Source organism: Perissodus microlepis, chromosome 3 (genome assembly GCF_051167445.1).
Source record: "Perissodus microlepis isolate ML-2025 ecotype Zambia chromosome 3, ASM5116744v1, whole genome shotgun sequence".
NCBI lineage: Eukaryota > Metazoa > Chordata > Actinopteri > Cichliformes > Cichlidae > Perissodus > Perissodus microlepis.
In genome coordinates this window covers 15,253,344-15,277,091 of record NC_140463.1, presented here as the reverse complement: position 1 = coordinate 15,277,091, position 23,748 = coordinate 15,253,344, and the positions used below count along the sequence as shown (strand labels likewise).

General features: G+C 40.3%; 2 protein-coding genes across 2 annotated transcripts in view; one reads left to right on the top strand and one right to left on the bottom strand.

The window, feature by feature from the left end:
* Window positions 1–127: 127 nt before the first annotated feature.
* On the bottom strand, window positions 128–11,227 carry LOC146390127 (butyrophilin subfamily 2 member A2-like). Its single transcript, XM_084923185.1, has 6 exons — window positions 11,171–11,227; window positions 4,097–4,244; window positions 3,514–3,855; window positions 2,947–3,234; window positions 2,725–2,844; window positions 128–2,619 (listed from the first exon to the last, which is right to left on the bottom strand). The coding sequence occupies exons 2-6, from the start codon at window positions 4,203–4,205 to the stop codon at window positions 2,087–2,089; spliced, it is 1,392 nt and encodes a 463-aa protein (XP_084779311.1). The 5' UTR covers window positions 4,206–4,244; window positions 11,171–11,227; the 3' UTR covers window positions 128–2,086.
* Window positions 11,228–13,488: 2,261 nt separating this feature from the next.
* The window catches only part of LOC146390125 (high affinity immunoglobulin gamma Fc receptor I-like), a 31,520-nt gene continuing 21,260 nt past the window's right edge, over window positions 13,489–23,748 (top strand). The window contains exon 1 of the mRNA XM_084923189.1: window positions 13,489–13,598. The gene's annotated coding sequence lies outside the window, so the exon portion shown is untranslated. The remainder of the gene's footprint in view (window positions 13,599–23,748) is intronic.

The following is a 23,748-nucleotide window of genomic DNA, read 5'->3' as shown; positions in this document are numbered from 1 at the left end:
TTATCTAAGATGATTATGTTGTTAGCTTGTTTTGTGAGTTGTTTTCATATATATATATATATATATATATATATATATATATATAAAAATAATTGATTCATTTCTATTTTTTTGTAATATGTTTGGTTTGGACTCTTATTAAAAACACTGGCCTAACAACTTATTTGTGGTTAATATAATTATTTTCTGTTGCTATAGTGAATTGACATAGTAAGGTATTTAATCTCAGAATTCTTTCCTCACACAACAGAGCTATTTCTTCAGCATTGTGACCAGCGCTAGAAGTACTCCAAGTTGTATTTTTTCACCTCCTGGTTTCAAATCAGGAAACTTTTGCATGCAAAATGAATGTGATAACATCAACATCACAAACCTCCTTTGTTTAGTCACAAAAGAACGTAAAGGACACAAATATTTTTTTAGCAGTACAGGTGGATAATCAATGTTAAAGGGCAACATTTAGTACTCCAAGGTAGTAGTGAGACATGTTTTATGATTTAAAGATGGTGAAAAGTAAATGGACTCTATACACCATGTTTCATTCCCCCTTTTAACAAACACATTCATAAAAACACATGTTTCTGTGTTTCTATGTATTTTCTGTGCTGGTGTGATGGAAGAAGAAGCTAGGCACAGGATGAGATGGAGATCAGTAATCCACTGTGGCAAATCTCAAAGGGAATAGTCGAAAGAAGAGCGTAGGCTGATGGACGGAGAAGTACTGTTTTATCTGTCAAATAACCTTTTTTGACAACTGTTGCATTTTAGGGGAAAAATGAAATTAAGATCATTAGATATCCAAGTCACCTCATCTGTCTCATCCAATGAAGATCTAAGCACTGAAACATCAGGTTAATGGAGAGACTTGATGTGTTTTTTCTTTCTACCACATCTGTCAGCTTGCAATGTTTAAGAACTGTACAGTAAAAACATCCTCCAAGATGACTTGTAAAGTATCAACTGGGTACTTGTGCCTACTTTGTACAACTTTCAGCTTGCAGTAAATGTATTACGAAACTGTTGAAGACAGTAACTTTTTAAAGACATCACTGTGTACATTTACAGTATTTTATATAGCCACCATGTATTGAAGTAGCTATTAACTGGAAATAAGCTGAACTGGAAATTTTCTCATGTGGTTATTACTCTTTTCATCAGAGTTTGTTTATTAAGAGATATCCATTCAGCATAACGGTTCAACCACTTTTTTTTTTAATCTTTTACTGTCAACTAGAAGATGCTGCTGATATGAAGAGCTATTAATACACTGACTGGTAATGATAGTTTCACTTGTAACCACACACACACACACCAGGCTTAAAAACATGACATCATGTGACAGATCATAACTATCTTTAAATATCTGGTGCATTTAATAGTGATGGTATATTAAGTAGTACATTCTGCTGATAATGTGAATTCTGCTGTCACGGTACTAACTTATTTTACACGTTTTAATGTCTTATTTGACATTTTGACACAACCTTTGTGAAAAAACATTTTTTTTCTTAAACAAAAGAGAACTACACACTTGCAGTACATCCAAAGCAAAACTTTAGCTTTAGAAAGACAAAATTAAAGACAGAAAGCAAACAGATAACAAATAGATTTGGAAACTGTGATGTAGAATGTGAATGTATGAACTGGTACATGGCACCAAAATGCACTAATATTCAGTTTATATTAAGGTCATCACCAGTATTGGGTTGTCATTACCAATAAGAAAAGAAAAAAGCCACACAAAAATGCCATTTCCTTGACACAGGCAACTCTATCTTGTATCGGTGTACTCATATACTGTTGTCATAAATCTTATGGCCACTAGAGGTCACTGAGTTATTTTAAACATTGTGTGAGTGGGGCAACTCAACCAATGCATTCTATTGTGTTTATCTGGTGATGACAGGGTCTCTTCTGTGGAAGAAATAAAAGTCATCTTCTCTTTACTTCAGCTGCTGCTGTGGATTTTGTTTTATTTATGAACTCTTTCCTGTAGTGGTTATGTCAATGTTAGAGACTCTTCATTAAATGAATAATGTGACTGTTTTAGGCTTTACTTTTATGCCTCTGAACTGCCTGATTGGAGTTACATTTGAACTTCATTTCTGTTCTTTATTTTCTCCAGCTGTTCAAGAATTGTTTCTAAAGTCTTGTCTAATTCTTCCTTCTTCTTTGTCATTACCTGAACCGCATACAATACTGATTCCTTTTCTTGTATTTTTTTATCAAGAGCTTGCTTCATTGAACAAAAAATAGCTTTTGTTTCCTCATCTTGATTTATTTTTGCAGACTGTATATTATTTTGTTCTGTTGGTTGCATATTTGTTACCAGTTGACTCTGATTGTTATTTTGCTGTTTCTCTAGCTCCCGCACTTCGGGAGTAAGTTCATCAATATCTTTTTTTAAATTAAATTTATGATTCATTAATAATTGAACCGCCATTAACAAATGAAATTTGTCTACTGCTTGTTTTTCTTTTTGAGCCTCAAGATTTTCTTGTTTTGTATTTATGTCACCAGTGTCAATACTGTCTTCGGTGAGATGCTTTGTTTCTCCTTTCTCCTCAGTGTCGAGCTGAAGTTCACTGTGATCAGAGGACGTTCTTGTGAAGTTTCTTCCTGTTGTACAAAAGAAAGTCATTTAAATTCACAGAAATCTATTGTCCTATAATTTTTTTTTAAGAAAATAATTTTTTTGTCACTTTTTACAACAAGATACTGTACCTCGGCGTTTAGAACGATATTTCCACACAACTAAGACAACTGCAAGAATTAGCAAGACTGTCACAACAACAGCAATGGTGATGTGAGCAGCAGAACTACATGAGGGGTTAAATAAATCACCTGGAATGAGAACACATAGGATATCAACATGTAGGCTGCAGCAATTTTACACAAAAAATACATAAAACTATAACTAAATACTTTGTTTCTTTGTTTTTCTACCTGGAACATGTATGTGTGTCTCTCTGCTCTGGTTGCTGTTCCTCTGTTGGACTCTGCAGGTGATGTTGTTGCTGTGTCTCTTCTCCACAGTCACTCTGCTGCTGACAGTATAGAGGTCATCAGGACCTCTGAGGGTCTCTGTAGGTCCAGCAGAGAGGAGGTTTCCCTCACCGTCCAACCACAGCAGCTCAGGCTCTGGATACCAGCCTGCAGACTCACACTGTAACACCACTTTACTGCTGTCCTCACTGTTCCTCATTATAGTGATGATAAGTGATGAAACTACACCTAATTTTGAAAAGGGAAAACACATTGGTCACTATAACTAGTAGCATCACTAAAGGGCCATTAAATGTATTGCAAATGCACTGAATACTTGTACACCAACTGTATTTAAACCATTTAACAGTGACATGAAAAACACTATTCTACTATTCTGTATTTTTTACCCTTATGATTTTTTACTACTAACAATGTTTTTTTTTTTCTAAACTAAATATTGACTGATGATTTCCAACATCAGATATCATTTTGAGCTTTCTGTACAAAGACTATATCTCCACTTACCAACAACAAGCTCAACACTGGCTTGTCCACTAAGCGCAGGACTGAAGCATTTGTATGATCCCCTATCTGACAGTTTCACTTTGGAGAGTTTTAGTGAAATGTCTCCGAGCTTCAGGTTGTTAATGGGTAGTGACGTTCTTTCCATGTAGGCTTCATTTTTTTTATTCACGAGCTCCACGCCGTCACGCCAAACATGGACAAATTTAGGTGTGAGGTCAGATCTTGTCCACTCTACTGTCATATCAGCAGCATTCACAGCAGGATCCAGATGACAGGGTAGCACAGTGTCATCACCAACTATTGCCACAACTGGCTCAGATGGACCAACCACCCGAGACACACCTAAAGGAAGATTACAAATACGTGTCATTTTTGAGAAAGTTACCAAACATTGTTTTATTAGTTTCTGATTAGATTATATTAAACCGAGGTTCAGAAGCCCAGGTGTTTTACATTTGCTGTTTTAGCCTATGGCATAAATGAAATGGCTGACATTTAATCAATAACAGAAATATTTGTGTAATTAATAGACTTAGATGTGTTGCATAATTTGTGTAACTCCATAACGATAAGACTTAATTACCTCCACAAAACTGTGCTAAGTGAAAGAAAAAAATAAAGTGATGAAAAAGGAAGACACAGATGGCCCCAAGTGGCATTTTACAGCATCGTCCATCCTTCAGGCAAAACATTGTAGATGTAGACTGAAGTGAAAAATATGGGAAAAAACCCTAAAAGGCACAGAAAATTGAACATTATTCATACAAATAACCACTATAAACAATTGTGATTTAGCTTTTCACATCACAATTGTAGACATATAAAGCATCTTGAGGCAACTGGGGCAACTACAGAAGAACCTTATCTGTTAATCATTGATAAAGGACAATCTGTCCCTTGTTTAATGAGGCTTGTTTGATATGGCATATCAGAGCATTTAGAGTTTACTGGCTCTTTTGCCTTTGTGGGCGTCCTACCCTCTTTCCAGCCTTATGTACCACCTCTGTGTAGAGCTATTTCTCCACAGAGAGGAGGCACCCAGGCAATTTGTACTTAAGGCCAGAGAGTCTTTAGTCTCTGGTGGGCAGTTACAGTTTATATTATCACATTTTTGTTAGACAAATAAAAGGACACAAAAATATCTGTTTTAGCCCTTATGTCCTCCTCAAATTTTGCACCGTTGCAACACCTTTGTAGACAAAAATGTACACTGACAATATCTTTCATAAAATCCTAATACAGCAATATTTTTTTCTGTCCTTTTCCACAAAAATAACCAACTTGAGCGCTTTTCAAAATGATCAAACATTAAATAATTTTCAAGGTTTGAATGCTTTAAATGCCAGTTTAAACATTTGAGTCATTACTTATCTATGAAAAAACTGACAAAACCTATGTTTTATTCCATATATGTGTCTGTGTTTTTGAGGATTTTATGGCAGATGTTGTAACAGTGAGGTTGTCATGTAAATGTGCTATGCAAGGCAGGATGAGGACCCAAAAACAGGACTCAGTACTCATAAGAACAACATGAAGAAGGAGCTTAATTTCATTGTAAAAACTACAACACTACCTTATTTCTGCACCCTAAGACACACTTAAAATCCTTGAATTTTCGCAAAAATCGACAGTGCGCCTGATAATCCAGTGCACCTTATATGTATTCTGGTTGTGCTTACTGACCTTGAACCAAACTTATGCGGTACACGGCGCTCAAAGATCTGTCAGAAAATGTTTTAGTACGACTTTGGAAGCCGCACCACTTGATGGATTGTCGGAGCATTACGGCTACCGTAGGCAGGAGCCTTTCGGAGTAATCTGGGTCCAAACTCCGTCTTCTCCAGGTCCCAAAGTCAAACGAGTTAAAAACTGTCTAAATTATTTCCTCTCTAATAAAATGATCAGCGTTGCTGCTTTACTGGGTGTAACAATTACGTTTAACATCTAGGCATCCATGAAAATGGAATTTATTAAATTTACTGTAGTTAGAAGCTAGCAGGAAGTTAGCTCACTAGTTTCCATCCAAACATGATATACCATGTTCTGACTAAGAGATTTCTTAAAAATTCAAACGTACAGCTCTGCTATCACTTCAACATAAATTCGACATAAATGAAGACAGAAAACTAAACAGCAGTGACGTTTGTAGGGTTACTGAAGTTGGACTACCTGGTATATAATGATGTGCTCCGTGATCGCTAGTGACAGCTATGTTAGCATAACATAAACACAGTGAAGCTGGGGGATGAATGCTAACTTTTTTGACTTATCTGACTTATTTGTTTTGCTTAACCCTTTAAGACCTACCATAGAACCAAGTCCGCCAGAGCTTATATTATATTTTTACATGCTGTAGTGCCATTTTTGGGAGCATTTCAAGTTGCCATACATCAATACAACCATTACAGCCTAAGTTTTAATAATGCGTATGCATTAAGTGCATAGTAACTACATAAATTGCAAAAAAGTGCAATAAACTACAAAAAAATTGAAAATCGTTTTTGTTTTTTTAACATATATTTCTAGTAAGAGAAATTTAAGAGGCTTATCCCTCAAAACTGCAAATACAAAAAAGTTGCACAAAATAGTTTCCCACCACAGGAAATTTATTTTGAGTGTCTTCATAGTTTTATTTTTGTGATACACCAATTTTTATATACCGCAGGAAAAACGAAAATAGATATTATGATGCAAATTTGCAAAAAAAGCAGCATATGCATCAAAATAAACTACTTCCAGCAGTGCAATATGAGTCCTAAGCATCCCAGAAACGACACAGAAAGTCATAAAGTCAAAGATAACTTTTAAAAACACCAGTATAGGCTCATGAGGCCCTGATGGTAAAAAACTACATTTCCGCAAAAATGACGTCACTATCGTTTCGGGCAGGTCATGGCGGACATGCGATAGTTCGCGCTGATAGACATAGGAAGTGTTACAAACAGCTGATGGATCGGCAAAGCGTGTTTCTGGAATATTATGTTTTTGTTGCTGCAAGCGCTTTTTATGCAGTTTTTGCAAAGCTATATGTGGAAGGAAACTGTGACCTAGGACAAGCTGATGGCATAAGATGTAAGTACAACTCCTCCGGTTTCATATGCAAAAAAAAAATTTGCGCCAGCTTACGTGGTTGCAGTGCTACCGGGATTTAAAAATAGTTACGCAAAACAGAGCGTGCCCGCTCTGATCGGTTTTAAAGGGTTAATGTGCCTTATAATCTGGTGTGCCTTATGTATGAAATCAGACCCGTTCATCGGCAGCGTGCTTAATAATCCGGTGCTCTTTATGGTCCTAAAATACGGTAAATAGGAGACACGAAACCAAAACTGCAAACTAGAAACAAGGAACTAAAACTAGAAAACAGGGAAATTGGTTAACTAGAACTAGACAAACCAGGAGGAAATTCACAGCTACAAGGAACACAGAGAAACAACACAGCAACATGGGACAACGCAACAATGTGCAGAGGAAATAACAGAGTCTAAATACACAAATAATAACAATGGAATGAGACACAGGACGAAAACACAGCTGGAACAAATCTGACAAGGATTGAGACAAGGAGGAAGCAAACTGGAAACACTGAACACAGGACTGTCAAAATAAAACAGGAAACAGACAGAGACTCAAGACATGCAAGATTAACAGTAACTGGGAGACATGAATAATCATGGAGACATAACTTAACATGTACGAGAGACATGGAAAAACAAGGAAACTGAACCATGAACAATACTAAATCACAAACTGAAGGAGGAGGAGACTGAAGAAGTTACTTGATTCAGTAAAAGGAGATGTTACAATCCTTTTACCCAATGCATTCATTGGGTGTTTTGCCATTTACACTAGACATCCTCATCCAAGGAGGCATTGCCAGGGTTGATCAGTGTCACTGATTCATGTTAAACTGTTATTTCTGTGCCAGAAGGGGGGCACCTGATCTGGTATCCCACACCTCCTTGCCGGATCGAACTGTACGCTCTACTTCCCCACTGCCTCCCAGAAAAGGGAAAAAGAGGGGGAGGGGAGAAGAGTAACATATATATTTTTTATGTTATTAAATTAATGCACGTAAGGTGAACTAGCAAACAAGAAGACAGCCGCATGTAACTATGTGTTACATGCGGCTGTCTTCTTGTTTGATGGCAGACACTACCTTCACCCAAAATGACCAAAGAAAAAGTGGAAAAAAGCTAAACATGAGAGGTTTTTGGACAAAGTTTGTGTTTTTTCCATTGTTTAAGCACTGCTTCCAGCCAAGAGTGATACCATATATGCCCTATAGCTGCAGAAAAGGCTAACATTGTTATCTTTTTACAATAAAACAGCTGAACATGAGAGGTTTTTGGACAAAGTGTGTGTTCTCCATTCTATAAGCACCGGTTCGAGCACTGTTTAAGCACCGGCACCATTTCAAAAGTACCAGTTTGGCACCGGTATTGGATAAAACCTAAACGATACCCATCCCTAGGTTTCACTACCATCAGGTTAACTGCACAGCCCCCAGGAATCCCTGAGAGAGTTGTATCAGTCAACCAGTAAATTTTCTAGTGTTAGATATTCTACCCTTTTGACGCCCTCTACTGAGGCAGGCCCATCATGGGTCAATTAATCCTCGGCATGTGTCTCACATTTAGCTGACTACCTTAGCTGCCCGAGTGATGTCAGCCCTCTTTAGTCATAGCCAGTGACTGGTCCTCTCAGCAGTGTTATTTAATTCTCTTATAGCCTGCCTTTGTGCCTGTCCTCTGATTCCAGTCTCTCTACAGGGAGTGCAGAATTATTAGGCAAGTTGTATTTTTGAGGAATAATGTTATTATTGAACAACAACCATGTTCTCAATGAACCCAAAAAACTCATTAATATCAAAGCTGAATGTTTTTGGAAGTAGTTTTTAGTTTGTTTTTAGTTTTAGCTATTTTAGGGGGATATCTGTGTGTGCAGGTGACTATTACTGTGCATAATTATTAGGCAACTTAACAAAAAACAAATATATACCCATTTCAATTATTTATTTTTACCAGTGAAACCAATATAACATCTCCACATTCACAAATATACATTTCTGACATTCAAAAACAAAACAAAAACAAATCAGCGACCAATATAGCCACCTTTCTTTGCAAGGACACTCAAAAGCCTGCCATCCATGGATTCTGTCAGTGTTTTGATCTGTTCACCATCAACATTGCGTGCAGCAGTAACCACAGCCTCCCAGACACTGTTCAGAGAGGTGTACTGTTTTCCCTCCTTGTAAATCTCACATTTGATGATGGACCACAGGTTCTCAATGGGGTTCAGATCAGGTGAACAAGGTGGCCATGTCATTAGTTTTTCTTCTTTTATACCCTTTCTTGCCAGCCACGCTGTGGAATACTTGGACGCGTGTGATGGAGCATTGTCCTGCATGAAAATCGTGTTTTTCTTGAAGGATGCAGACTTCTTCCTGTACCACTGCTTGAAGAAGGTGTCTTCCAGGAACTGGCAGTAGGACTGGGAGTTGAGCTTGACTCCATCATCAACCCGAAAAGGCCCCACAAGCTCATCTTTGATGATACCAGCCCAAACCAGTACTCCACCTCCACCTTGCTGGCGTCTGAGTTGGACTGGAGCTCTCTGCCCTTTACCAATCCAGCCACGGGCCCATCCATCTGGCCCATCAAGACTCACTCTCATTTCATCAGTCCATAAAACCTTAGAAAAATCAGTCTTGAGATATTTCTTGGCCCAGTCTTGACGTTTCAGCTTGTGTGTCTTGTTCAGTGGTGGTCGTCTTTCAGCCTTTCTTACCTTGGCCATGTCTCTGAGTATTGCACACCTTGTGCTTTTGGGCACTCCAGTGATGTTGCAGCTCTGAAATATGGCCAAACTGGTGGCAAGTGGCATCTTGGCAGCTGCACGCTTGACTTTTCTCAGTTCATGGGTAGTTATTTTGCGCCTTGGTTTTTCCACACGCTTCTTGCGACCCTGTTGACTATTTTGAATGAAACGCTTGATTGTTCGATGATCACGCTTCAGAAGCTTTGCAATTTTGAGACTGCTGCATCCCTCTGCAAGATATCTCACTATTTTTGACTTTTCTGAGCCTGTCAAGTCCTTCGTTTGACCCATTTTGCCAAAGGAAAGGAAGTTGCCTAATAATTATGCACACCTGATATAGGGTGTTGATGTCATTAGACCACACCCCTTCTCATTAGAGAGATGCACATCACCTAATATGCTTAATTGGTAGTAGGCTTTCGAGCCTATACAGCTTGGAGTAGGACAACATGCATGCAGAGGATGATGTGGACAAAATACTCATTTGCCTAATAATTCTGCACTCCCTGTAAGTAGTTTTGCTGTTGTACTGGCAACAAAGCCCCTGCACCCCACTTCCACTGGGCAGACCTTGATCTTCCAACCTCTGTCCTCTGCCTCAGCTACCAAGTATGCATACTGGAGTTTCTTACACTCAAATGCTTCCTAATTGCATCCTCCCATGGTACCATCAGCTCAGCGACGTAAGCAAGTTTTCAGGAGTTAGACCAAAGGACAAGGTCTGGTCACAGAATAGTTGTTACAATCTCTGTGGGAAAAATTAGCTTCTGATCTAAGTCACTCATGAAAGTGGAAGATTGAGGAAACATTTCTCCCACTGTAAACGCTACATCCAGATAAACAGAATGAACCTTTTAGGGACTAAATCCCAGAGGATAATTTAAACCTGAAAATGCATGAACACTGGGTCACAGGCTCGGTGCAATGACAATGGTTAAATTTAAGACCGTTATTCGCAATACAGGTATTTATAAATAACACAGAAGATCATTTTTTAGCTTTTATAGGCAAGCTCTGTAAATAAATATTTATTTAGGATCTGCTACTACTTTACACTGTATTGAATTCGAGTCTGTTTAACCTCAACACCCTGGTTATTTATTTATTTTTTTGATCACAGTTTTAGACATATCATCTTGAGAACTAAAGGAAAATTAATATTCCCATTTAACTTCATGTGACTTCCTGCCTCGTTGCAGCTAAAAGAAACCACCCAAACACAGGATATCAATGGAAAGCCCAGGATGTTCTCTATTTCGTACATCAGGACTTAGTAGGGTAGCTTAAATAATTTAAAAGGTATAGATCAAGAAATGCCCATTATGGAGGGCATAAATGAATAGACTGGTTGCTGGGAGGATATTGGCATGTCTTTCTGGCTGAACAGAAAATTCTCCTTATCTTAGATTTCCTGGAATCTACCTGCGCTACTCTCTGAGTGCCTGTGTTTCCCTGCTTCTCATCTTTCAGTCTCTTTATTGTCTTCACTTGTTTATCCTCAGCTGTTATTATTCGAATCCCTTCATTTGATAGCTTTGAAAGTCCTTCAGTTTTCTGTAGACATTCTTCAATCTCGTTTTTCCCTTCTCCAGCTCTTGAGCTGCTGCAGTCAGTAAGCTCTGTATTTTATCTCTATTTGGCAAATACATTAAAGAAAAGCACAAAGGCTCAGCCAAGGCTGGAGGTGACCCATCAAACACTCACCAGAAACACAGATCAGCTTAGACTATGAGCTTTCATTTTGAAATTAATTTTTAGTGTTTTGTGTTCTTGATTGTTTGTTCTCTTACTCAAAACAAATGAAAAACAAAACAAACAAATAAAAAAATAGACTTACCGCAGATAAAGACCCCAGACTCCGACACAGTGATCCAAACTGTCGCTGTCAAAGTGAAGTGACTTACTGGAGACGAGCAGGAACTGAGACAAGAATTAATGAGTCACTGAAAACCAGACAATCCAGTCTGATCACCTTCTAGAATTCCTTGGTCTATTCATCAGGTAAACAGTGAGCACTATGAACACAGGGACAGGTTCACTTGTGTAAATCACGTGTAAACCAAAGCACAAAATAGTTTCAGCAGTTTCTTATTACCTTCAACAAGGAGCTCATTTTTGTTGGTAGTATTTGCATTTCATTCTGTCTGTAAACACAACCAGTGTTGGGACTAGGGCTGCCACAAACGATTATTTTGATAGTCGACTAGTCACCGATTATTTTTGCGATTAGTCGACTAATCAGATCATGCATCCATTGGACGTACAGCATACACCAGCAGCATCTGCTCATATATAACTATCATTAGCTTACAGCTTTAAGTGTTTAAGGTATGTGCTAAGTAAAAATAAAGACAAGATGATAGTTTATTAAATTTTAATGAAATTTGCAGATTGTTTCGGTGAAGTTTAATAAACTCCTTGCTATCTAAAATATAACAGGACAGCGGAGTATATTCTTGAGCATCTCAAACTTCTGATAATCAGTTGCCTGCCTGATGTTTATTCAGCTGTGTAAAAACTATAACTTTAATCTCAGCCAAACCGATTTACTCAGGAACAAATAAAATACTAAAAAAAAAGCCAAACAATAACATTGTTAAGTTATCTAAGTGACTTGTATATGTTTAACCTGAGTAGCGAAAGACGGCGGTGGGTTTGAAAACGATTTGCCGGGAGTCCGGTGTTCTCACCGGCTCTAGTGAGCCTTGCCCCCGGCTAGCTATCGAGCTAGTAGGTAACAGACGTCTCCGAAAACGTCGGAGCGCTTTTGAAAATATGTGGTGTCTTGATAAACTGAGCAGATATTTGAGGTTTACACAGCTACATTCTCGCCTGAAAACATGTTAAACGTTTATTTTGTGACCCAGAAAGAATAATAAGAGTAATATTAAAACTAACTAGCTGCGGCCATTGTTGGAAACTGAGCTGGGCTGCGCTATGAATTCTGGGACACAGCTTCTTTTTCTTCGGGGTTTAACGGCAGCTGGCATCCTTGTACATGCAGTGCTGCCATCTTCTGTTTCAGTCCGTTATTACACTCTTAAATCCTACTACTTATTCCTGCGTCTTTTGTGATCTTACAAAGCTTCAAACGATTTTGATAGTTGACGTAATCGTGACTAGTCAACTAATCGTGGCAGCCCTAGTTGGGACTAACGTGTTATTAAGTAACACGTTCTAGTAACTACGTTATTATTGTGGTAACAAGCACGGTAACTAGTTATTATGCCAAAATCAGGAACGCGTTACTCGTTACTGGGATTTAGGGTCGTTATTTGTTACTTCGTGTGGTGGCTATCGCGGAGCTTCCACAGATTCAGTAACATTAGCAAGTGGTGGAGGCCAGCAGGTGGATGAAGGAAAGGGGATGCAGGAGGAAGAGAGACTGCCGGCCCGAGTGTCAGGTGAACTGAACTTCAGGTAAGAAGTTATGACCTGCAGTCTATCTGGGTCAGATATAAACCAAGTTTAGGTGTAGTTTATTTTCCTTACGCTGACTTCTTCGTACTGGGTACTAGCTAGCATGACAGAGCTTCTATACAGCTGGGTGGGTGCTATGTTACTGATGTTGAACTTTATTTTGTTCATAAGGTTAATTGTCAATGGAAAATTGTACTTAGTAGTCAGTATAAGCTTTTAATGATATAAGTTTACATGTGATAGAATACTGCATGATGACCTTTTCCTTGCTTAGAACTGATTGTTCTTTATAAAACGTGTTCTGATATTTTTATCTGAATCTTCCCACAGCGATAGTGGGAAGTTGAACAAGCAGTTCTGACCTCGCGCGCGCACACACACACACACACACACACACACACACACACACACACACACACACACACACACAATCACATACTCACATGCTCACGTATCAACATTCCACTGAACAAATGTTTTCATTTTTCTTGTGTATAAATAAAGACAAGTGCAAGAACAGAGCGCACACTTCACAGGGCCCCCACTCTGATGTGAGCGCTCTGTGAGCTGAAGAAGTGTCTTTTAGAATGAATCTCTTGACATTTATTTTGGTCCTTCGTAGCTGGGGCAGAAACATCAGAACTGTTATCTGTGACTCTGTTCCAGGATCTGGCAGGACTGATTCCTGACGCCGTGGGAAGCCAGCACTGAAGTCTGTTGACAGCCCTCTTAGACGAGGACGAAAGCCCCGGGATGTAAATTCGGGTCCGGGCCGGTGTTTATAGTCTGGTCCACGGCGGTGGGATTCAGTCTGGCGATCCGAACCACCAGTGAGACGTCTGAGGGTGAGAAACACTATTTTGATGTACAAAACCGCCGAGAAGGTTTTAAGAAATGCGTGAAATAAGGTGATAAAATAGGTTAAGTTCGCCAAAAAGAACTAAGTTTAGACTAGTTTTAGAGGTAGGTGAAATTACCTCGTGGAAAATTGTTACAGAAACGCGTAAAATAGGTTTAAGTTCGCCAAAAAGGACTGTGTTTAGACTGGTTTTAGAGGTAGCTGAAATTACCTCATGACAAATTGTTAAAGAAACGCGTAAAATAGGTTTAAGTTTGCCAAAAAGAACTAAGTTTAGACTAGTTTTAGAAGTAGCCGTAAAATAGTTTGTGACAAATTAGCGCGCAAATGTCTATGTGTGTATGTGTTTGGAAGTAAGTTGATTTTACAGCACAATACGCTGCTGAACTACTTCCATTTTGTTTTCTTTGCTGAGGCTCACGTACTGGACAAAGGAGAACGGTTGAGTTTCATCTCATAAAACTGATACCGCTTCACCTTTAGGGTGAAGTTGAAGGCCGTATCAGTAAACCACTCTGAAGTCAAGCGTGCCAGCGACGGCCCAGCAAAATCTTTGAAAATGGGGGAATAAACAAGCAAAATTAACACCTGATGAGGAATGGTTAGAAAAACAACAAGCCGGAGCAGGAATAATCCAAAAGAAGGGGAGAGGAATGCAGAGTGGAAGAGCAAGAGGTAGAGGCAGGTTTAGACACACACCAAACAGTGGCTTTAGCACTACATGCTGGGAGAGTGGGAAAAAGGGACGCCTTGCACGTGACTGTAAGACACAGGGCTGGACTGGGACAAAAAATCGGCCCGGGCATTTTGACTAGAGACCGGCCCACCAAAACTGTGACGTCATTCAGGGGTAAAACCGCAAAGGATTCTGGGAACTTGTGGCAAGAGGTACTAGCGCATGCAGGCTTTCAATTGAACTCAGTTACACAGCGATAAAAAGAAACACAAAAAATGGCAAGAAGCTGTTGTATTATTAACTGCAATAGCCGGTGTTGTGCCAAAATGTGATTGTCTGCCAAAAACTGATTTCCGGTATTTGCCAAAAACTGATTGCTCGTATTTAAATTGCTATAAGTAACTTGTTGGGCTATAATATGTGAAACATATGTCAAATGCATCCCTCATGGATGACATAAAGTCATCTCTCCATCTCTCTCTGCTGCTCTTTTATTTCTCTCTCTTGCTCCATCTCTCTCTGCTGCTCTTCTGTCTCCTCTGTCACAGACTTCTCCACTTTTGATGATAAATCAGCCTGGTGCAACATGCAAGGATTGGCACAATTTGTTAAGATTTTGAGGAGTTTGAGAAACTAACCTTAAGCATAAAATAAAATTTACTATCAGTAACTTCATAGCACCCGCCCAGCAGTATATAAACTCCGTCATGCTAGCTAGTACGCAGTACCAGTTATTCTAAGCGACTGTAAAAAGTCAGCACAACGAAAACAAACTACAACTAAACTTGGTTTATATCTGACACAGATAGACAGCAGGTCATAACTTCTTACCTGAAGTTCAGTTCCTCTGCCACTATGACCGCCTCGGGTCTCTCCTGCTCTTGCCTCCCCTTTCCCTTATCCACCTGCTGGCCTCCACCACTTGCTGATGTTGCTAAATCTGTGGAAGCTATGCCATAGCTACCGCCAAACAATCCAGTTATTTTTACACATTTGGCAGCGTCTGCCTGAAGGGCTTGTTTCTTTTTGCCCCTAATTTTTTCTGCACCTACTTTCCTTTTTTTGTTCTCCATTTTCTTTAGTTCGTCTATAACAGGGGTGTCAAACTCAAATACACAGTGGGCCAAAATTCAAAACTGGAACAAAGTCGCGGGCTAACATTAATATTTATTAAAAAAAAAAAATCTTCCTCCAGATATAGGAATGAATCTTTTCTTATGGACTCAAATAAGTTTTGCTGGAAAACTGAATATGGAACAAGCAAAGCTTAATACTAAACAATATATATATTAGCTGTATAATACCAGTAGGCCAGCTCTAATAGTAATTTGGTATGGCTTCGCGGGCCAAATGTAATTAGGCTGCGGGCCAAATTTGGCCCGCGGGCCAGAGTTTGACACCTATGGTCTATAAGATTGCTAAACAAGGGGGAGGGTGCAGCCGACCTCCTTGGCTGTAATTGGTCCAGCCCAGAGTCGATCATGACCAATTGGCCAATCCAACACCTTTCATTATTTATACCCTTCCAAAAAAAAAAAAAAAATCGATCGGCCCATAAAAACAAAAAATCGGCAGCGGCCCACCGGGCAAATGCCCGGTATGCCCGATGGCCAGTCCAGCTATGGTAAGACACAGAGAACGCCCGACACAGAATGACTGGCTGCAACCACTGTGGCTGCCACCACCCAGGCAGATGAAAGGGAGAGGCAGACAGGCAAAAAAGAATAAAAGCATTAACAAACAAAGAAGACAGTGACTCAGAATAGGATAGTAGCTCAGGTGAAGAGAGCAGTTCAGATCAGGAAGAATGTAATAATCCCTCACCAAGTGAAAAATTAGAGATCAAAGTAGAAGTTTAAAAAGGGCTGGAGACAGACCAAACTGAATACATATAAATACAAATAATGGATTGGATTTATATAGCGCTTTTCAAGGCACCCAAAGCACTTTACAATGCCACTATTCATTCACTCTCGCATTCACACACTGGTGGAGGCAAGCTACAGTTGTAGCCACAGCTGCCCTGGGGCAGACTGACAGAAGCGAGGCTGCCATATCGCGCCATCGGCCCCTCTGGCCAACACCAGTAGGCGGTAGGGTAAAGTGTCTTGCCCAAGGACACAACGACCAGGACAGAGAGCCCGGGGATCGAACCGGCGACCTTCCGGTTACAGATACGCTTCCCAACCCCCTGAGCCACGGTCGCAAGAGGAATAAAGTTAAATAAACAAAAGGCTAAATTACATTAGAGCTTAACTGTAATGTATTCAAACTAATAATAGCAAGGATAACAACCTGTAAACTGGTATTAACAATGAAACATAGTTGGGATGAAGATCATGCCCAGAATGAAGAGAATGAAAGAAAATACATGATTCACACAAACACATATTAAATGAAATAGAGAGATGCATAAGGTATATTAAGGTTGTGTCATTGTTCAGCCAAGGAAAGTGTGTGAAAAGGAAAATGTCTCCAGCTTGGGAAAGCGTGAAACTGCAGATCACCCTCAGCCCTTGGTGGATACAAAATAAAATATAAATAAAATATTGTAATATACTATCGCTGTTATATAAAAATAATAGCATTAATAGTGAAATAATATTAATATGAACGGGCACCTCAGTCAGTTATGATGTGAGGTGGATAATTGTTAGAAGTAGTCTGCATCAAGCTTAAGGTTGCTCAAATTCAGTATAATGACATATGAGATGAAGAAAATAAAGAAAATATCTAAACTAATTAAGTGCATAGAGGCACTTAACCTGCTTGAAAACCTGTCATCCTAGATGAGACATTGTTGAGATATAGAGCACACCTATACTAACAACTAATAAGCTAAACCCTGTATACAACAGCTAAAGCTACAAGAGTGAGAAGCTGAATTAAATATGTGGTCAGTGCTAAGCTGATGAGCAAGTAACACGTTTTTTTTTTTGGTTTTTTTTAGAGCAGGAGCTGCATGAGAGTTCAAACATGCAGCTGTCTGTGAGCTCAGTTTTTTCCCCTCATACTTCTGATTTGCCTTTGGCAGCAGCCTTTTTTGTGTCCTGACTCATGTGTGCCCTGACTCAGTGCTATTAAAGAGTTGGATATGGTTATTGTCCGTGAGAGGGGGGCAGAGAGTTCAGAAGCCTCACAGCCTGTGGATACAGGCTGTTGGCCAATCTGGATGTTCTGGCCTGTATAGACCTGTACCTTCTCCCTGAGGGCAGCAGGTGGAAAAGGTGGCGCGCAGGGTGATGTTGGTCCCGCAGGATAATGCACCCTCCTCAGACAGCGTGTGGGGAAGATATTACTAATCTCTGGCAGACTTGTTCCAATAATTCTGCCAGCTTCTTTCACCACCCGCTGGAGTGCTTGCTGATCGGCCTTGGTGCAGCTGGGGAACCACACTAGAAATCCATACGTCAGAACACTGCTGATGGCACAGTTGTAGAAGTTCAACATCAGAGATCTGGGAATGTGTGCGCTCCGCAGTCTCCTCAGGTAGTAGAGGCGCTGTTGGGCCTTCTGTGCAACTGAGGTGATATGGTTGCCCCAGGACAGGTCCTCGGTCACAGTTACCCCCAAGAATTTAAAACTACTCACCCTCTCCACCGCCTCACTGCCAATGAAGAGAGGCAGATGGTTGTTATGACCCTTCCTCCGGAAATCTACAATGATCTCCTTGGTCTTTTTGGTGTTTAAGACCAAGTTATTGTCGTGGCACCATGACTCTAGTTGTTGCACCTCTGTCCTGTAGTTTGTCTCATCGTTGTTATATAGTTACATTTCCACTGCAGATTACGACCAATTTAGTTCATTGCTATGAATCAAGCATAAAAAAGTGAATGTGAAATGACTACAAGTTGTGTTGAAGGCAGCACTAGTGTGACTTTCTGGTTATAAATGGAATTACTGAGGTTTAACCCATATAACAGCAGCTGTGGTTGTTTGAAAACTATTTAGAGTTGTTTCAAGTCTGTTTTTGTGTCTGATGCAAAACATCACTGAGCTCAGTGTTTGTCTCCCTTTCTTTTTTTCTTCTTCTTTTTTATTTATTTATTTTTTGCCTGTCCTGTTTGGTTTTTTAGCCGTCAGAATTTATCTGTGAAAGCCAACAAATATACCCAACGGACTTGCTTTGCCAAGTGTATCATCACAGCCTTGTCATTTTGGTCCATTTGATCGACCTTTGTTGTTGTCATTTATTTTATTTGGTTTTCAGTTGTTGCTGATGGGACAGACATGGCTGGGGGAAAAGGGAGAGAGAAAGATGATGGAACAGAAAAACAGAGAGGAAGGAGGACAGTGAGAAAGGACACTTAAAAGAAAAAAAAATCTCCTGGATCACTTGTTGAGAGAGAATAAAAAGAGAGAACAAAAAAAGACAGCAACATAATAAACACAGCACCATTGCATTAATCTAGATAACAGTAAATAACAATAAATACTAAATATTGAATGTTGTTGTGCAGCACGCAGGACGGACAGCACATAATGTGCTTTGAGGTAGCAGCCAAGAAAGGTGTAGTTTGTGTCTGTTAACACCTTTGTGCACACCTGTTTGGATCAGCACACTTGTATTCAAAAGGTTTCTCCAAGTAACGATCTGCTAGAGGGTGTGGGGAGCCATAGCTCTGTCCCCCAGGGCATGAAGCAGGTATGGAGGAGATCCAGGCTCCAGACATGCAGACTCCCCGGAGTGCAAGAGCCCAAGGAGGACCACCGGAGGGGCATCCTTGCCACCCTCCTGGGAAGAGCTGAGGAGAGCCCCAGATGAGGGGTCACCCAGCAGCCACGGAGCAGAAGCCAGAGGGGACTGCAGTGATGTGCCCGCAGGCTCTGCAGGCAGCCAGCTGTGCCAGAGGGAAGAGGGAGCCACAGGCCCAGAGGCCGGAGGGCTGAGGGTCCCCCACACCCTGGAAGAGGACTGAGCCACGGGTGGCAGGCCCCGCCATGCTGCCACTGGGAGTGAGCCGGTACACACCTGAGCGCCCAGCCCTGGACACCAAGAAACACCAACGCACTGACGCCTGAGGGCATCAGCCACTGGCAGGAAGTATGGTGAAGGGAGATAGGCCTCCACACTTTGGAGTAGAGATGGGTATCGTTTAGGTTTTATCCGATACCGGTGCCAAACCGGTACTCAGTTCACATTTCATTACAGAAATTCAGTAACCAACATATAAACATCATTTGTGCAAAGATTTATGTTTTTAAAGTGAAACAGTGAAAAATTACAGCGCTGTTAATGCATGAATATCCAGATGTTGTACAAAAATGTCCAATTTTGGCACACAATTGGACACCATGCCAGTTGAATTTTTCAGGTATTTAAGAGCAGAAATTAATTAATTTTATTAACATGCCTAAAAATGATTTTTTTTAAATACATTTTTGAAGAATTAACCACACATTTACATGATAATGGGCCTTTTCTGCCGTGCGCATGGAGCGCTTAATTGGCCCTTTAAACTCTGAGGGGCTGTAACTTTTGATTCTTTTGGCCAATTTGCATGATTGACGCCTCTTTTTAATTGTTTGAGCCAATAGAATCACAGCAACGAAACCACCTTCACGTTACTTCAACCAATCAGACGTTCCAAGGCCAAAACCCATGTGGGCCCAAATTTACTGCATGTGACGTCTGTCCAGTCACGTGTCTGTAGGTGAGGAAATCTGGACGGTAAGCCAATTTCTGTCTTAGCGCATTTGCGCCGCTGTGTGTTTTTGTGGTCTTCTTTTGCAGCTCATTCAGTGAATTTTGGTCAGTGTGGTGAAACTTGGTGTTTAGAAGTAGTGATAGCTCTGGAAGATAACCAGCCTATCTTTAGCTGGTGACATGAAGTGTGGAGAATTTCTGGTTCGCCTTGTTTGTTTAGCGGACTTGTGCGCATTTACATAACTGCTCGTATAATCATGGCTTGTTTTCATTGAGTTTGGTGGTTGTAGAAATGGTCTCTATGAGATTTTAGCTTAGATTAAGAGGTTTCTGTGGATACCACACATGTCTGGACTTATATTTCTCACTAGTGGTGCAATGGATCAAAAATCTCACGGTTCAGATCGGATCACTGTTTTAAGTCACAGATCGGATCAATTTTCGGATCAGCAAAAAAAGAAAAAAGACAAAAATGTAACATTTACTTATTGAAGTATTTTTTTGCCTGTAAAAAACATTCAACTCAAGACTCATTCCACGCAATTATATAAAAACAAATTATGGTACAATATAGGGCAGTATAGAGCTTTGTATCTACCACTCAATTCAATTCAATTTTATTTATAAAGCGTCAAATCACAACAACAGTCGCCTCAAGGCAACTGATATTGTAAGGTAGACCCTACAATAATACATACCGCTCATTATGTCGCACTCCGCTGTGATATAACGAGCGGTCACGGTCACGTAGCTTTCCGTGTCCTTGGAGGTCTACCCATCTGTAGTTAGGGTAACAGAAGATGCCTGGAACAGTTCAGCCATAACTTTAAACTTTTCCTGCTCATACATGCTTGGAACGATCTTGCCACTAAAGTGGACGCACAACGGGATATCATAGCGTGGCTCAAGTATGTTCATCATAGTTTAAACCCCTTGTTTTGCACAACAGAATACGTCTGCAGCTAAACACCCCAATAGCTTTTGCAATAGCTTTAGCCCGATTGGATTGGGCAGCAAAGGGCTGCTTAAATGCCGTAAACTCCTCTGCTCCTCCACTTGGACCGCTAGCGCTGGCCATAACTATTGCTTGATACACGCGCACCATACCAATGACTGTAGAAAACATGGACGACGCGACAGCGCCTCCTCCCATTGTAAAAAAATGAAGCCAAAATATCCCGCTTGTGGAGGCTGCCATCTTGCATTTTTGGAGCCAGAGTCTGCGCAGTAGTGACTTGAGGTGGAGCGACTGTGTAATGCCTCCGCCCACACACCTGCTGGATGTGACCGCAAACCCCCCCCTCTGCACTTTTTACGTAGCCCGGCTGCTGGAGTTTTTTGCTGGTTTACCGCGACTGATGAGTCGTTCAATCAAGGTAAATACAACAATGTGACTGTAATAAAAAAAAAAGACACACAGCTTATCATCTTATAGTTCTACAACATCTGAAATCACTCTGTTGTTAATTCGTTTGCTAGATTAGCCGCTAGCATACGCACTGTGTTGGGGGCTTGTTGCTAGCTAGTTAGCGATGCTACACACCTGTTACTCTAATAGTCTGTATTATTGAAGGATTCAGGACTCCTTAGGATTTGTTTCCATTTTTAGACAGCGATAAGATCTTCTGCACACTCCACAGAAGCCCAGAGTTACTGTTAATATCAACAATATAATGCTGTCCTTTGAGATTTTAACATAAGACTGTGAGTGTAATGGATCTAAAACTGTTTAAATCTTCAGGGCCCTCTACAGTCAGGTAACATGGAAACTTTTAAAACATCAGCAGAACGTTTCAGTAATGTAGTCTAATTTGTTCTTTTCATTTAATAATAGAGTCCATATTATATCAACAGCTACATTCACCCTGGAGAGAAACTAGTGAGGGAGACCATCAGGACCAAGCTGGGTTTCTGGGTCCAGAGGTTTGGAGAAACTTCTTCCCTTTCTTTCATCACAGCTGTCCTGTGCCAGAAGTTCTGTTGACCCACTGAGAGAGGCATCATTTAAGAAACACCAGGAAGACTGAAGCTCATCGCATTGATCAAGCAGGACTCATCTTCACCAGCAGCTCCCTCACAGGGAAATCTTCAGCACTCCTCCGTAGGCCCACCCCAGGAGATGGATAAACCCAGCATTTCATGAACACTGTGATGGAGACCTTTGGTTTGTGTAAAGGGCTCTGGACTTTTACACAAAGATATTATATTCAGTCCTGTAGAAAGTTATATATTTAAAAATATATATGATCCTCTCTGGTTACTCTGGTATGATTAACTCTGAATTACTTTATGGTAAATAACACACTATCTGAAAAAAACTGTGAAAGAATTCCAGATGACAAGTTTGTAGTTCAACATACAAGTGACGACCTTTGACCTTCATCAGGTTTTATTTAATTGTGTCAGAGAAAATCTCATGTGCTCTTCATGCAGTCAGCACATCAAGTGTTTAAAATGGAAGGTGTGCAGGTCTGAGATCAGCAGCTCTCTGAAACACCAAACTGAGGTCCTGTTAATGCTGATATATAGTGACATAGTTACAGGGGTGATTCATTCTTTTGACTTTTTGACTTTAACTTTATCAATTGTCAAGAGATTTATTCTAAAAGACACTTCTTCAGCTGAGAATCAGAGAGTAGAAACACACACGCTGCAGATTTTATGTGCGCGCTCTGTTCTTGCAATTGTCTTTATTTATACACAAGAGTAATACAACCGTGAATACATTTGTTCAGTGGAATGTTGATACGTGAGCATGTGCATATGTGGTTGTGTATGTGTGTGCGTGTGCGGTTTGTGGGAAGCAGCTCCTTTTCCTGGTAGGGAGTGAAAACTGCTTGTTCAGCTCTTACTATTGCTGTGGGAAGAAACTGATAAGAAAAGAACAGAACAAGTCTTATAGTGAACAATCAGTCTAAGTAATAAAAAGGTCATCATGTAGTATTCTATCACATGTTAACTTATATCATTAAAAGCTTATACTGACTACTAAGTTCAATTTTCTATTGACATCAATAAAACAGCTGCAGCTTTCACTACAGCACATGTGGTACTTTAACCTTTGCACTGTTTTCATCAGTTCATTTTGCAGTTAACATGTGAACATGTTGGATGATCTGTCTGCTGTCACTGGGTGGTGCTGAGGTCTGAATCTGAGAGCAGCTCCTGTAATCACAATCACTGTAGTCGTGTTTTCGTAGCGTAAACGCTGGCCCTCCTCTCAGAGCCTACGCTCTATCTGCTATTCCCGAACAGAGATACGCAAGTTTCTCCATGACTGCAGCTGCCAGTCAAAGCTGTTATGATGACGTTTCACCCCAATTTAACATGGGTGGGAATTAGAATGGAGGAGACCCCTTGGACATCAATCAGCGTGATGAGAACTATTGATAACAAAAGAAAGAATCTTTGGAAAAAAATTATCTGAGGATTATTAATTTATTTTATTATTTTATTTACCCCAGTCCCATCCGCTAACATGGAGGAGGCGGGGTTTATGACCTATACTGCAGCCAGACACCAGGGGGCGATAGGTTGCACGGTTGCACCGGTATCGATACCAGATACCGGTACCCATCCCTACTTTGGAGGGCCTGTGGTGTTCCCAGAAAGGTGGAGTCTGGGATCGACCTGACATATAGACACAGACGAACAGGTGCACACAGGCACAAACGTGCACTCCCACCCTCATGCACACATCCCCTGTACATTTGCATGGGTTAATGAAGACCCGTTATTTTAAGAATCAGTTCAGTTCAGTTCTTTTTTTATTTCAAACATATACATTCACCAACGTTTCATAAAATCATTCCA